Raw genomic sequence first — 14,010 nt, forward strand, 5'->3', positions numbered from 1 at the left:
TGAAACATTTGCCTGTCTCCCATTTTCTGTCTTAATTAGAATGTATCATAAATACCTCTAATCACATGAATGCAAATGGATTAGATGAGTATGGTATTTTGGATAAACAGTTGTGAGTAATCAAGAAACCATAATAGTTAAGGATGACTAATTACAAAGATGAGTACCGGGAATGTAAGTAGTTTGAAAGTTGAATTTCTTAAATTTCCACGTTGTGTGGAAATAGAAGTTTTTAATCCGCTGGCATAACTTGAAAAACAGACTGAGAGAAGAAGTCGAGTCCTTGAAATCAATGCAGCCTTCCAGTAATTGGCCACACTGCTGTCCTGATGAAAGCCTATCAGGGAAAGGCGAAAATGGAGACTCCTAAGACAGAGACACCAGAGCCAGGTAGGCAGCTGCCCTTCAGTTCCAGAGCTGTAGAAACAGGGACCTATTTTCAAAGAGAAGACTCGGTGGTTTATTACTGCAGGAGCCCCTCACTTAAGCTGGCATCATACTGTTTGCATACAGGGCTTTGAAACTGATTAGAACATCTTTAAAGCATGCAATCCAAAGCAGTTGTACCCTCATTTCCCACAGACCTCCCAGAAGTCAGAGGCAGCTCTTGAGCTGCTGCTGCAGGAGAAATGAAGGAGGCTGTGTCAACACTGGGGATGTGGGAAAACGGTCAGTGCTGCGGTTCCTGAGCCTGATGTGGTTAGATATTCATATCCTTCCTGGCTTCCCAACTAGACAGAACTTTCCTTTCACTGTTTCTTAATGAGTTTGGAGTGAGATTTTTTTTTCCCTCTTACGTCTGAAGAATGAAAACCTACAAAGCTGAAATACATACCTTGATGTTTTCTGTTTGGGCCTGTAATAAGAATGCTGCTATACATTGTCGGTATCTGTTTTCATGTTGTATGAGGAAAGCATTTCTCAGTCCAAAGACTAGAAAAAGATTAAGGACAAAACAACAAAGCAATCAATATGAAATCCATAGTTTCTCAGCCTAAGAACCTGGATTTTTGTTTATTAATGTGTGGGAATTTTCTGTCCTATGTCTATGAGAGCGCCCACTTAACTATGCAGACCTTTTCTTCCTTAGCCAACAACTTCCGGGACTTGATGAAATACATTTGTGGCTTAAGTGATGGGAAATGTGTTCCTCCCCAAGGAAGAAGCTTAGCGTATTAGACAGACTTTGTAAAAAATAATGTTTCTTTGACCACCACACCTCCCACCCCCGACTCCTCTTTTTGTACTTAAAGGGAAGTTAAACATCAAGACAAAGGTTAAACAAATTAAGATGTGCCAAACATACAAAAACCACCTGAATGCTTCACAGCAGTCCAAGAAAAGCCAAAAAAAAAGACTCAAATAAATCCAACATCGACCAAATTATGTGAAATGTAAAACAAAAACAAAAAAACGTTGGCATGGTTTCTGTGTTTGAAAAAAAATGGTCTGTTCTGTCGTTTCCTAGCAGATTTCCCTGGGAAAGCAGATTTCCTTTCTTTTTATTAATATAGCTGGAGCTCTTAAAATGAAAGTTTGTCCTTGAATTATTTATACAGCACCAGGAATAAAGTTCTGCAGCCTATATATTCTTTCTATAGTCAATTTATGTTTAGGAACAAAGCCAAACCAGGTCATACCGAGTATTACAGAGAGGAGGATAGGATGCCTCTTCCTGGCTGATCATTAAGCTGATGCTTGTTCAGTCATTATTCCTATTCCTTGAAGTTTGCAGATTTAATTCATACTCACTGAGGCAAGTTGAGCCTCATTTCAGAATTGAAGCAAATATGAGACTTATTTTCTTAACTGTTAAGAACTACTTAACTCTTACAAACTATAACAGTCTAACCCTCATAATTCCTAAATTCTACCACAACAAAGCCTGACAAGGTCATGAAATTTTGTCCAGCTTTTCTGGGGTGAGATAACTTAAACCTATTAAAATGACTTACTGGAAAAAAGATCTGGCTGTGTTTGTTTAACTGCCTGATTTTTCTCCTTATAAATTCCCTGCAGCAAGTGAGGCTTTAAAGATCAGGTGGTTGTTCTTGGCTGGATTTCAGAATCCATTTTCCTCACAATTGTATCTGTAGTTCTCAGTTATTTAAGGTATCCCTCATCTGTTTGGTTTTGTAATATGACTACTAAATATTTCACAAGCAAAAGTACCTGGGATGGTGAGGCTTATAAGATAAAATAAGGTGATAATAAAAAAAGGAGTAGCTCTTTTCTCCCTGATGTTCTAATATAATTAACAATAGCTGACACCATTTATTAAGCACTTACTATCACTAGGCACAGTGCTATGTATTTTTTCCTTATTGTCATTTAAACCACACATCGACTTTATAAGATAGGTCAACTTACCCTGAATCACCAAAACAATCTTGAGAAAGAACCACCTCGGTGCTGGAGGACTCAGTGCTCCCCGACCCCACACTATACTGCAGTGACCAAAAGAGTACGTATGGTTCCAGCACAAAACAGACGCACAGATCAGTGAAAGGACAGAAAGCCCAGAAATCAACTCATGTACCTATGGCCAATTAATCTGCAGCAAAAGAGGCAAAAATATATAATGGAGAAAAGACAATCTCTCCAATAAACGAGCTGGGAAAACTGGACAGCTATGTGTAAAAGAATGAAATTAGACCACTACCTAACACCATATACAGACCAAAAAAAACAGAACCTCAAAATGGATTAAAGACTTAAAAGAAAGACTGGATACTATAAAACTCCTAGAGGAAAACATAAGTGGGATACTCTTTGACAAAAATAGCAATATTTCTTTGGATATATCTCCTAGAGTAATGGGAACAAAAGCAAAAATAAACAAATGGGACCTAATTAAATTCAAAAGCTTTTGCAGAGCAAAGGAAACCATAAACAAAAAGACAACCTACAAAACAGGAGGAAATATTTGCAAATGACGCCGCTAATAAGGGATTGATTTCCAAAACAACTTACACAACTCAGCGTCAAAAAAGCAAATAACCTAATAAAAAAAAGGGCAGAAGACCTAAACAGGCATTTCTCCAAAGGAGACATACAGATGGCCTAGGGCACACGGTGAGATGCTCAACATCACTCGTTATTAGAGAAACGCAGATCTTAGCTACTATGAGGTGCCACCTCACATAGGGCAGAATGTCCATCATCAGAAAGTCTACAAACAATAAATGCTGGAGAGGGTGTCAAGAAATGGGAGCTCCCCCTACACTACTGATGGGAATGTAAATTGCTGCATCCACTATGGAAAATAGTTCTTTAAAAAACTAACAATTACCCAGCAATCCTATTTCTGGGTATATATCTAGAAAAGACAAAAACTAAAATTTGAAATGATCCATGCACCCCAATGTTCATAGCAGCAGTATTCTAGTAGCCAAGACATGGAAACATCCTAAATGTCCTTCAACAGATGAATACACACACACACACACACACACACACACACACACACTGGAATATGACTCAGCCATAAAAAAGAACAGTGCCATTTACAGCAATGTGGATGGACCTAGAGATACGTAAAGTGACATCTCAACAGAGAAAGACAAATACAATATTTCTTATGGAATCTAAAAGGATACAAATGAGCTTATTTACAAAACAGACTCAGAAATAGAAAAAAAAATCCTGATTATCAAGGGGAAAGGTAAGGGAGGAATATATTAGGAATTTGAGATTAACAGATACACAGCACTACATCAACATCGTGTCTGACTCTTTGCAACCCCACGAACTGTAGCCTGCCAGGCTCCTCTGTCCATGGAATCTTCCCGGCAAGAATACTGGAGTGGGTTGCCATTTCCTCCTCCAGGGGATCTTTCCGACCCAGGGATTGAACCTGCATCTCTTGTGTCTCCTGCACTGACAGGTGAATTCTTCACCATTGTGCCACCTGGGAAGCCCCACTATATCAACATATAAAACAGATAAAGAGGCCTTCCCTGGTGGCTCAGTGGTAAAGAATCCACCTGCCAATGCAGTAGACACGGGTTCGATGGTTCGATTCCTGATCCAGGAAGACCACACGTGCTGCGGGGCAACTAAGCCTGAGTGCCGCTATTGAGCCTGTGCCCTAGAGTCCAGGAGCTGCAACCGCAGAGCCCGCATGCTGCAACCTACCGAAGCCGGTTGCCCTAGAGCCTGTGCGCTGCAATAGAAGCCGCTGCAATGAGGAGCCTGCACACTGCAATTAGAGAGTAGCCCTCACCTGCTGCAGCTAGAGAAAAGCCCATGCAACAGTAAAGACCCAGCACAGCCAAAGAGAAATGAAATTAAAAAGACATAAACAACAAGGACCCACTACACAGCACAGGAACTAAACCCTTTGGTACCTTGTCATAACCTATAATGGAAAAGAATCTGAAAAATGTGTGTGTATAAAATGGAATCACTGCTGTATACCTGGAACACTGTAAATCCACTACATTTCAACTTAAAAAAAAAAGTCAACTAATGCCAAATGAGGACACAGATTAGGTGTATTTTTCTAAGGTCACACAGCTTGTGAATGATATAGCCAGGATGTGAAACCAGGTTTCTGTCACTTCAAAGCACAATCCCTTTTTTTTCAGACTTTATTCTGTTTCACCCTACAGCTCTTCTGACTCAGACACTGTATCTGAACAGGTAAAATAATGACCAATGTTAATATTTAAAAACAAAAATGAAATGATAGTGACAAAAAGTAACAAAACATGGTGAAGCATGGTTTTAAAAAGGTATTGATTTTATTTAAAAAAGAAAGAAAAAAAAGGAATACAAAAGATAACACATGCATCTCCTAAGGGAATCCTGGGATGCCGGGTTTCCCACAGAGTCCAGCTGTCTGGCGGGGCTGAGGCTGACCTGATCCCAAGCTGCTTCCCTCTCCTGCTGGGGGATCACACGCCTTCCTCTGCTCACATCCATAAATCCCAGCAGAATCTTCTAACTATGGCCACTCTAGAAAGAAGGCTGTGTCCCTCTGAGATGCCCCGTTCTAAGCTCGCTCAGGAAAGCTCTCTGGTTTATGCAGATTTTGGCCTCTAATCTAAGAGGCCTTAAGGCCTGCCTAGTTGTTTTTCAGCAAAGCTTCTATTTCTCCTAAGTAAAACAGGAGGGAAGCAGAAGGCTCTAGTTGGGATGCAGGTTCCTCCCACCCCACTGGAGCCCGGCTGCTCTTGGGGAGAGTTTGGATACATTCAGGATTTAAACATTCAAATATGCAACCCAGTTACATAACATACTGATGTACAGTGTGGCTATTATTATTACCGCTGGCGTCTTCACAGTGCAATGTTGCTGTGCCATGTATAGGCTGGTCCCCTGCTGATGACTAGGGACCAGCTAGCCCAGGGCTGCTGAGCTGGGTGCTACAGGGCTTGCACTGTCCTCCCTGTTCTCCTCTCCTCCTGGGGCAGGAAGGCACTCTCCTCCTGCTGTCTTTGCTGGTCTCCTATGAGCCTGTACCCAAGGCAGAAAGAGGCCTGCTTCCTTTCGAACACTGCTGCCTCCCACTCAGTACTAAGTCAGCCAAGATGTCCTTCAAGTCCCTCAGAGACCCAGGGCTTTTCTGACAGGATGTACTGAACTTTCATTGTTCTGAGGACTCCATCTTTGTGACTCCAAGACACTTACAGAGTGCCTGGTTCTCAGGAAATGCTTGAAAAACAAAAATACATATTTCTGATCTATACACGTGTGTATGTATGTACATACACATATTTATATGCTTATTTCTGGTATTTTTCTAGAGAGCAATTGCAGTAAAAATCTTAGGCTTTCCTAGCATGTCTTGGTTTACCAGTGCTTTAACAACAGCATTGGTACTAAAATGATTATCAGACCTAATAACAGTCATCATTTATTGAGTGCTTTACCTGCATTATTTAATTCTCATGACAACCAACTGGGGAAGATATTATTTTGATTTTATCAAGATGAATTATGAACAAAGCTAGTGGAGGTGATGGAATTCCAGCTGAGCTATTAAAAATCCTAAAAGATGATGCTGTTAAAGTGCTGCACTCAACATGACAGCAAATTTGGAAAACTCAGCAGTGGCCGCAGGACTGGAAAAGGTCAATTTTCATTCCAGTGCCAAAGAAGGGCAATACCAAAGAATGTTCAAACTACCATACAATTGCCCTCATTTCACACACTAGCAAAGTTACGCTCAAAATCTTTCAAACTAGTCTTCAGCAGTATGTGAACTGAGAAACTTCTATATGTACAAGCTGGGTTTAGAAAAGGCAGAGGAACTAGAGATCAAATTGCCAATATTCGTTGGATCATAGAGAAAGCAAGGGAATTCCAGAAAAACATCTGCTTCATTGACTACACTAAAGCCCTTGACTGCATGGACCACAACAAACAAGTGGAAAATTCTTTAAGAGATGGGAATACCAAACCACCTTACCTCTCCCCTGAGAAACCTGTATGAAGGTCAAGAAGCGACAGAACTGGACATGGAATAACTGACTGGTTCAAACTTAAGAAAGGAATATGACAAGGCTGTATATTGACATCCTATTTATTTAATGTATACTTGATGAGGGTGAAAGAGGAGAATGAAAAAGCTGGCTTAAAACTCAATATTCAAAAAACTAAGATCATAGCATCCAGTCCCATTACTTCATGGCGAACAGATGGGGGAAAAGTGGAAACAGTGACAGATTTTATTTTCTTGGGCTCAGAAATCAGTGTGGATTGGTGACTGCAACCATGAAATTAAAACACTTGCTCCTTGGAAGGAAAGCTATGACAAACCTAGACAGTGTATTAAAAAGCAGAGACATCACTTTGCCGACAAAGGTCCATATAGTCAAAGCTATGGTTTTTCCAGTAGTCATGTATGGATGTGAGAGTTGGACCATAAGGAAAGCTGAGTGCCGAAGAATTTCAATTTGTAGGGCTGGAGTGCTAGAGAAGGCTCTTGAGAGTCTCTTGGACAGCAGGGAGATCAAACCAGTCCATCCTAAAGGAAATCAACCCTGAATATTCATTGGAAGGACTGATGGTGAAGCTCCAATACTTTGGCCATCTGATGCGAAGAGCTGACTCGCTGGAAAAGACCCTGATGCTGGGAAAGACTGAGGGCAGGAGGAGAAGGGGGCAACAGAGGATAAGAAGGCTGGATGGCATCACCAACTCAATGGACATGAATCTGAGCAAGCTCCAGGAAGTAGTGAAGGACAGGGAACCCTGGCGTGCTGCATCCATGGAGTTGCAAAGAGCTGGATATGACTTAGCAACTGAACAACATCTGTGGCTTAGAAAATTTACATATTGAATTGCACAAAGTTTGGAGGTTTTTCCATAAGATCTTACAGAAAAGCCAGAATGAACTTTTTGGCCAACCCAATACCTTGCACACAGGGTCACACAGCTAGCAAGCGGCAGAGCTGGGTCACCCAAGTGTTGGAAGCAAGTCCAATACTCTTTCCATAACTAGCTTGTAGAATGGGTGATATATAACTACACAGAAACTCAGTATTATCTTTGTTGAAGCTTTGGATTGGATTCATGTCCTGCTATCAAAAAAAGCCAACATAAAACTCTGGGATGGCAGAGATGAGCTGAATGATGACCGTAAGACACGTACCTGACACGTGGAGTGGATCGAGACCTCTGACAAGCAATCTGTCTAGTGGAATGGGCTGGTCGATTACCGTACATGAACCCCCTTCTCTGATTACTGTTTGCAGCTCAGCAGTGAGTGAAGGGCACATTAGACCAGGGTCTGAGCCTCCGAGTTTCTGAAATTTAGGAGGAAAATAAGGCAAAAAATAGGAAATAAATACTGACACACATACTTACAGCACATCCTTAAATAAACTGATTTTTAAAAACAATTGTTTGAAATCCAGCTTACTACTCTTTTAGGATCTTGAAAGCATTTCCCAAAGTACACAGTGATTTAAAACACAGTGTTTCTGAGCCCCAAGTTTAATCACCCGAATAAATAAATGGTCACGTCCATAACTTGGAAACATTAAATCACCATCACATCACCAGAAAGATCTTTATTTCCAGTATTCCTCTGTAGTACTGAATGAAATGAATGAGAAAGAGGAGCCTCATCTGGGCCCACTCTATGAGATCTTACACTAAAATCTAAATAAATAGATTCCATGCTTTATGATTTATAAATAGCTGAAATTGTTTTGAATATATATGCTAAATTAAAAGAAAAAGGATGTCAAAAATTGTGATGTACATGAAGCAATTTGTGCATTAAATAGCAAAGAGAAATTAAAACACAACATTATTTCTTTTTCCAAAAAAATAAATGACACCTGATGTCTTCTCTGGGTGGTTATTTCTGCTCCTGTGAAGTCAATAAAATTCTCAGATTTATCAGACAGAAGAATTTAAAGGGGAATTTAAAACAGGTAACATTCCTTATTTTAGAATCAAGTTGTGAAGCATGGAAGCAGAATATTATAACATGGTCAGTAATGAGTCAAGGGCTCTGATCTGTGCCATTATGTAAAGAGAAGGTAAGCTGTGCTTCATGTCAGGTTTTGGAAGGGGACAGAGATTTTTTTCAGGGCTTGACCTGTTCAGACATGCTAGTCTGGCAGCTAAAAACAAGAGGTCATCCAAGTTTTGAAACTGACTCTCAGTATCTCCAACAGCCACTCCCTTCCCAACCAATCAACTATTCACAGATTGATTAATGGGTATCTATTTTATTGCTTGTGAGCTAAGTCATTTCAGTTGTATCCAACTCTCTATGACCCTGTGGACCGCTCCTCTGTCCACAGGATTCTCCAGGCAAGAACACTGGAGTGAGTTGCCATGCCCTCCTCCAGGGGATCTTCCTGACCCAGGGGCTGAACCTGTGTCTCTTATGTCTCCTACACTGGCAGGCGGGTTCTTTACCACTAGTGCGTGGGAAGCCCATCTTTTTCTATTGCGTATAGGCCCTTAAATTATTTAGTTTAACTAACCAACATGCCACTTTCCTGGTGGCTCAGCGGTAAAGAATCTGCCTGCTAATGCAGGAGACACAGGTTTGATCCCTGGGTCAGGAAGATACCCTGGAGAAGGAAATGGCAACCCAACTCCAGTATTCTTGCTTGGGAAATCCCAGGGACAGAGGAGCCTGGTGGGCTACAATCCATGGAGTCTCAGAAGAGTTGGACACGACATCGACTACAACAACAAACAACAGAAACCAACATGCCATCTAGAAGCTTAGAATATTAAAATATCCGGGAGATCTAGTCTCATGATCTTAACATCTGTGTAAGGCTAGCTATTGAGGAAAAGAGTGAGTGGGTTACAACATTAAGTATCTCTGGTGGCCAAGAAGAAACTGCAGCTCTTCCCACCTCTAAGGGCTGCAGAAAAGGCCCCTTCCTGAAAGCACTTGCATCAGTCAGGGGACAGACTGTGAAATGGGAAAGTGGTGGAGCATGAGACCCGTGGCTTAATGGGGAGTAGCGACAACAGTACTAACAATTAATACCTAAAGAGAAAAATCCCTAGTCTTAGAAGAGACTTTGTGGCTCTAGCCCTTGGTGACTCTTTTTTTCCCATGATGCCAACTGTACATCTGTTTGGCATCTGCAGTTCTTAATTACAGGTAGACTCTGAGAGACCGGGGCCCCTTCCCACGTGCAGCTCCCTACATCATCCCTTCTCAGGAAGGAGGTGCCCTTTCAAACCAGAATGCATTTGGCAGCATTTGGTTTCAAGAGGCGCCCTGCTCCGACAGCTTTCACTGTGGTGGACAATGTGGATGAGGAAACGGCTGATGTGGACAAAAGGATCTTCATTTCTTTTGTGGAGGCTGGCCAGGCATAAAGTCCTCTGGCTTCTGGGACTCACCTCAAAAGTATATGGGCTTGAGTCATTCTAAAACTACACACACCCTTTGGCATCCTTATGAAATGGGGCTTGCTTTTGTTACTGATGTTTTTCAGTTCAGACCTCTATGATGGAAAAAGCCAGTATTTTTAAATGCCTCCATTTTATGGAGGATAAAGTCCGATTTGAAGTACATGAATTTTTTCTCTTTTTAACAACTTATTCAGAAATATTTTTATAAACTCATTCAACAGACTTATTTAGAAAACAACAGACTTTTACCTTTTTGTTGCGCTTAGTTTTCGTAACTAAGAGGAAATCATCAAAGAGAAACAGATAAACATCTAGGAATCTTGTGCTTTCTGAGGAAAGAAATAAGATGAAATTGGGGCTGGAAATAGCAAGCAAGTTTTTTTTTTTTTTTTTTTTCTTTTTAAATCAAAGAAACCCTTTAGAAAACAACATAGAACAGGGATCTGGGTGCAGGAGGCTCAGGACTCAGGGGGCTCCAATCACGTGGGTCAGAAAATTGCATTACAACTGAGCTGATTTCTCCCTAAAGCAGAGACCTGGTGTGAGCTCACACTTCCAACTTTAAAGATACTAGTGATGCATTTCATGTGGATCTAAGATAACCTGGGTGATATCTGTAGTGGTTTCAGCTAAGCCTAGGACACATCTGTTGATCAACAGGACACCAGCATTTTTGCCTTCTGACTCATCTGGCTGTCACTGGCAAAGGGAAACGTTACTAGAGAAAAGGCACTTTGTCATTGCCGTGGAACTGCACAGCCCCTCAATTCTTTGCGGAAGCCCCAACCCCCATTGTGTACTCAGAATAAGGAACTAATTAAGGTCAGATGAAGGCTTAAGGGAGGACCCCGGTCTGGCAGGGTGAATGTCATCCAAGACACACCAAGGCACGCGCGGGCTCTCTCTGCCACGTATGGACGCTGAGAAAGCTGGAAAGAGCGCTCACCAGGAACCACATTAGCAGGCAACTTGATCTTAGACTTCCAGCCTCCAGCACTGTGAGAAATCAACGTCTCCTGTTTAAGCCACCCATTTTGTTATGGCATTTTGTTATGGCAGCCCTAGCTGATTAAGAGAGTCATTAAAACAATTTGTTTCTCAAGTTTTGCAATGTGTCTATACACGTTTAAAGTCTTCATGTTGCTTTATATTCACAACCTTTTCTTAATTTCACTTTTGATGATAACTAAAGGCAAATAGGCTTTTCTGCTTTTCCCTAAGAAGGAGACAGCAGTAGAAAAGAAAAATATTAGAGAGATCGCTCCCCTTCTGGATTTAACTCTATCCCTTAGAAATTAGAAAAAGAAATGGTTAAATTTAAATGATTTTAGAGGAAAGGGTAGTCCTTTCAGAGGGTGATGTGACGGCACTTGAAATATACGAAAAATCAAGTAAATATTTTTTATTATTCTATTTGTTTATATTATTCTAGAAGTTCTTTCTTATATACCCTGGAAATACAATGTCTAAGGTTAAATTAATAGATACAATATCTAACACTCCCCTTCTTTAAGTTTAGAGGAAAAATACTTCCTATATGTGTCCAGAAGAGAAATTAGATATTTTATTCAATCTTGAATTATCCTTGAATATTTTTTAGGTGTTTTCCATCTCTACTAGAAACTCCTTTTGGCAAAATGGGCTGTGGAAAAGACTGCCGGTGGTCTCTCAAAAACAATTATTTTGTAGTCATGAAATTTCCAAGTTTTAGTGGGTAGATGTTTACTTGTGAACAAATACATGTGCCAGCTTTCCTTGTAGCTGAATGTGACCAAGTGACTAAATTCTGACCAATGGGATATGAATTAGAATGCAGGCAGAATTTAGTCACTTGGTCACATTCAGCTACAAGGAAAGCTGGCGCATGTATTTCCAAGCAGCCAACGAAACACTGAGTACCACGGTGCATCAATGATTAAGGCAGAATCTTGCCTTCTAAGAGCTTTAATAAAAGCTTTAATTTAATAAAAGCAGACACATAATAAACACAGACAAGATTTGAGATGAATTCAAGAACTGACAGTGCTAAAGTAAATATGGGATTATGAAAAAGGATGACTAAAGAGGGACACTGTAGGCCTAAACTAGAGTATTCATATTTACTATCCCAGGAGTCTGAAGCTGTGGGTCACACCAGTTCTGAGGCTTACTAACTTGTGCGGTTCTGACTCGGTTAGGTCTTCCTCTCACAGAGCCTGAACTGTGGGGTTCTCATCACACTGCTGGGCTTCCCTGGTGGCTGAGCTGCTAAAGAATCCGCCTGCAATGCGAGAGACCTGGGTTCGATCCCTGGGTTGGGAAGATACCTGGGAGAAGGGAAAGGCTACCCACTCCAGTGCTCTGGTCTGGAGAATTCCATGGACTGTACAGTCCACGGGGTTGCAAAGAATCGGATGCGACTGAGCGGCTTTCACTTCGCTTCATCGCACCGCTAGGGGACGGAGAAGCATCACCGACTCGCCCCAGTTCTGCAGCAGCAGGAACAGTGCTCTCTAGGTACCACAGCTAGCTACTCGGCCATCATACTGGCCTGAACGTCACTCATTTTTCTATTTAGGAACTCCAATCTGTGGGGAGCAGTGCATTTGTGAAGGTTATGTGCCGGCATGAATTCCAATGGGAAGCTGGTTAAACTTCTCAAGTTATAAAAACTTGTACCTTCTGGGAATGAGAAAATGCATTTATTTAATCTTAACACCACAGTTTTTAGGGCTAGAAGAAATTCTGAAATGTATTAGTAGTAGGTATCACTGTTATCATTGTTATTACCATTGTCATCACCAACATTTACAGAAGAGATCAAGGAAATTTAAACAATTTCCCCAAAGCCCACCGTTGGTGCTAAAGCCCCTAAGTCTTGGTCCAGTGCTTTGCCCATTCAAAACAATATCCTATTTCTTCTAATATTATTACCCCCACCACACTTCCTTGCCAGCTGAGTCAAAGTCCCAGTGACTAAATTTGGTATGATGACACCTCCCCCTCTGATGAAACCTGACTAACAGCATATACTGTTAGGCAGGAGCCTGGTGTTACTGATATTTACACAGGTCTTCCTTTTCGATCCACACCCATTTCTAACATTTTAGGATAGGCTAGTGCAACTCACTGTGTTGGGGAAGTTGGTGGACACAGGGAAGAGGTGAAATAAAATCTCTGATAATTCCAGGCGGAGGCCAAATTTTGGAGGGAAAGTCATAAGACTGTACACAGAACTGTGTTTCGCTTCCTTACTTTAGGTTTTGGTTGGATTTGGCTTTGTCACAATGATCTAGTTATTTCTGAAATTGTAAATGACATTAAAGAAGGTGTAAAACTGTTATCTCCTCAAAGGCAAGTGGGGGCAGGGGCGTCTGCAGGTGGAGAATGGTTGGAAAACAAAGGCCCAGGCTCTTCCCACCTCACCTGCTTCGCTGTGGAGCCTTCAGGTTGGTCTCTCTGCTTTGTCTCCTCCAGCCACTTTGCATACTGCTTTTTGGAGCTCATTCTTCAATAATTTTTAACCTTATGTCCCTGCGTGAGGACTCAGTGGCTTCCTGCTCTCTGCAGTTTCCTTGCTGGATCCCTGTGGCTTCCAAGGCAGTCGCTAAAATTCTGGAAGCCAGCTAGGCTGAGGCAGCCTGTTGGCTTGGGTCTGAATGTGGCCATTAACTTGCCAAGTGCCCTGAATGTGTTATGGAACTTCCCTGTATTTGTCCTGTGATATGGGATTAAATGTAACTTCTCTGCATGACTCACTGGCAGGAGAAAACGCACGCAAAACTCCTTTGCTGTGAAACATTGGGCGTGTCTATCTTCCTGAGTGGGCAGGGGTTATGTCCCAAGCTGACATCTAACACTATCTTGAAAACAGAGCAGGTTCTCAACAGATGTGTACTGAATAAGGACTTACTGCCCAGCACCCCCTGCCGACAAGATCTCAGACGGCTATAAACATGCAATCCCACATCCCTCAGGGCTTCATACACTGTGGGTGCTCAATTGAGATTTTGTGAAGCAATGAATCAATGAATGAAAGCAAATCTTACTTCAGCTGGGCAGCCCTTTCTGATCATGATATTGACTGAGCGCTGACTCTCTACCAACTATTCTTTCAAGAGCTACCAACATCCATTAGCTCACTGAAATCCTCACAGCAAAGAGGGGAAACTGCAGCGTGGGGAG

At 41.6% G+C, this 14,010-nt stretch overlaps 1 protein-coding gene across 2 annotated transcripts in view; it reads right to left on the bottom strand.

The window, feature by feature from the left end:
- The window catches only part of PLEKHG7 (pleckstrin homology and RhoGEF domain containing G7), an 83,456-nt gene that overhangs the window by 3,424 nt on the left and 66,022 nt on the right, over window positions 1-14,010 (bottom strand). For both annotated transcript variants that reach the window (XM_027543173.1, XM_027543174.1), the window contains 3 exons: window positions 10,096-10,175; window positions 7,601-7,754; window positions 836-933 (listed from right to left, as the gene is read on the bottom strand). In XM_027543173.1, coding sequence (XP_027398974.1) covers window positions 836-933; window positions 7,601-7,754; window positions 10,096-10,175 — 332 coding nt within the window. The remainder of the gene's footprint in view (window positions 1-835; window positions 934-7,600; window positions 7,755-10,095; window positions 10,176-14,010) is intronic.

Source organism: Bos indicus x Bos taurus, chromosome 5 (genome assembly GCF_003369695.1).
Source record: "Bos indicus x Bos taurus breed Angus x Brahman F1 hybrid chromosome 5, Bos_hybrid_MaternalHap_v2.0, whole genome shotgun sequence".
Taxonomy (NCBI): Eukaryota; Metazoa; Chordata; class Mammalia; order Artiodactyla; family Bovidae; genus Bos; species Bos indicus x Bos taurus.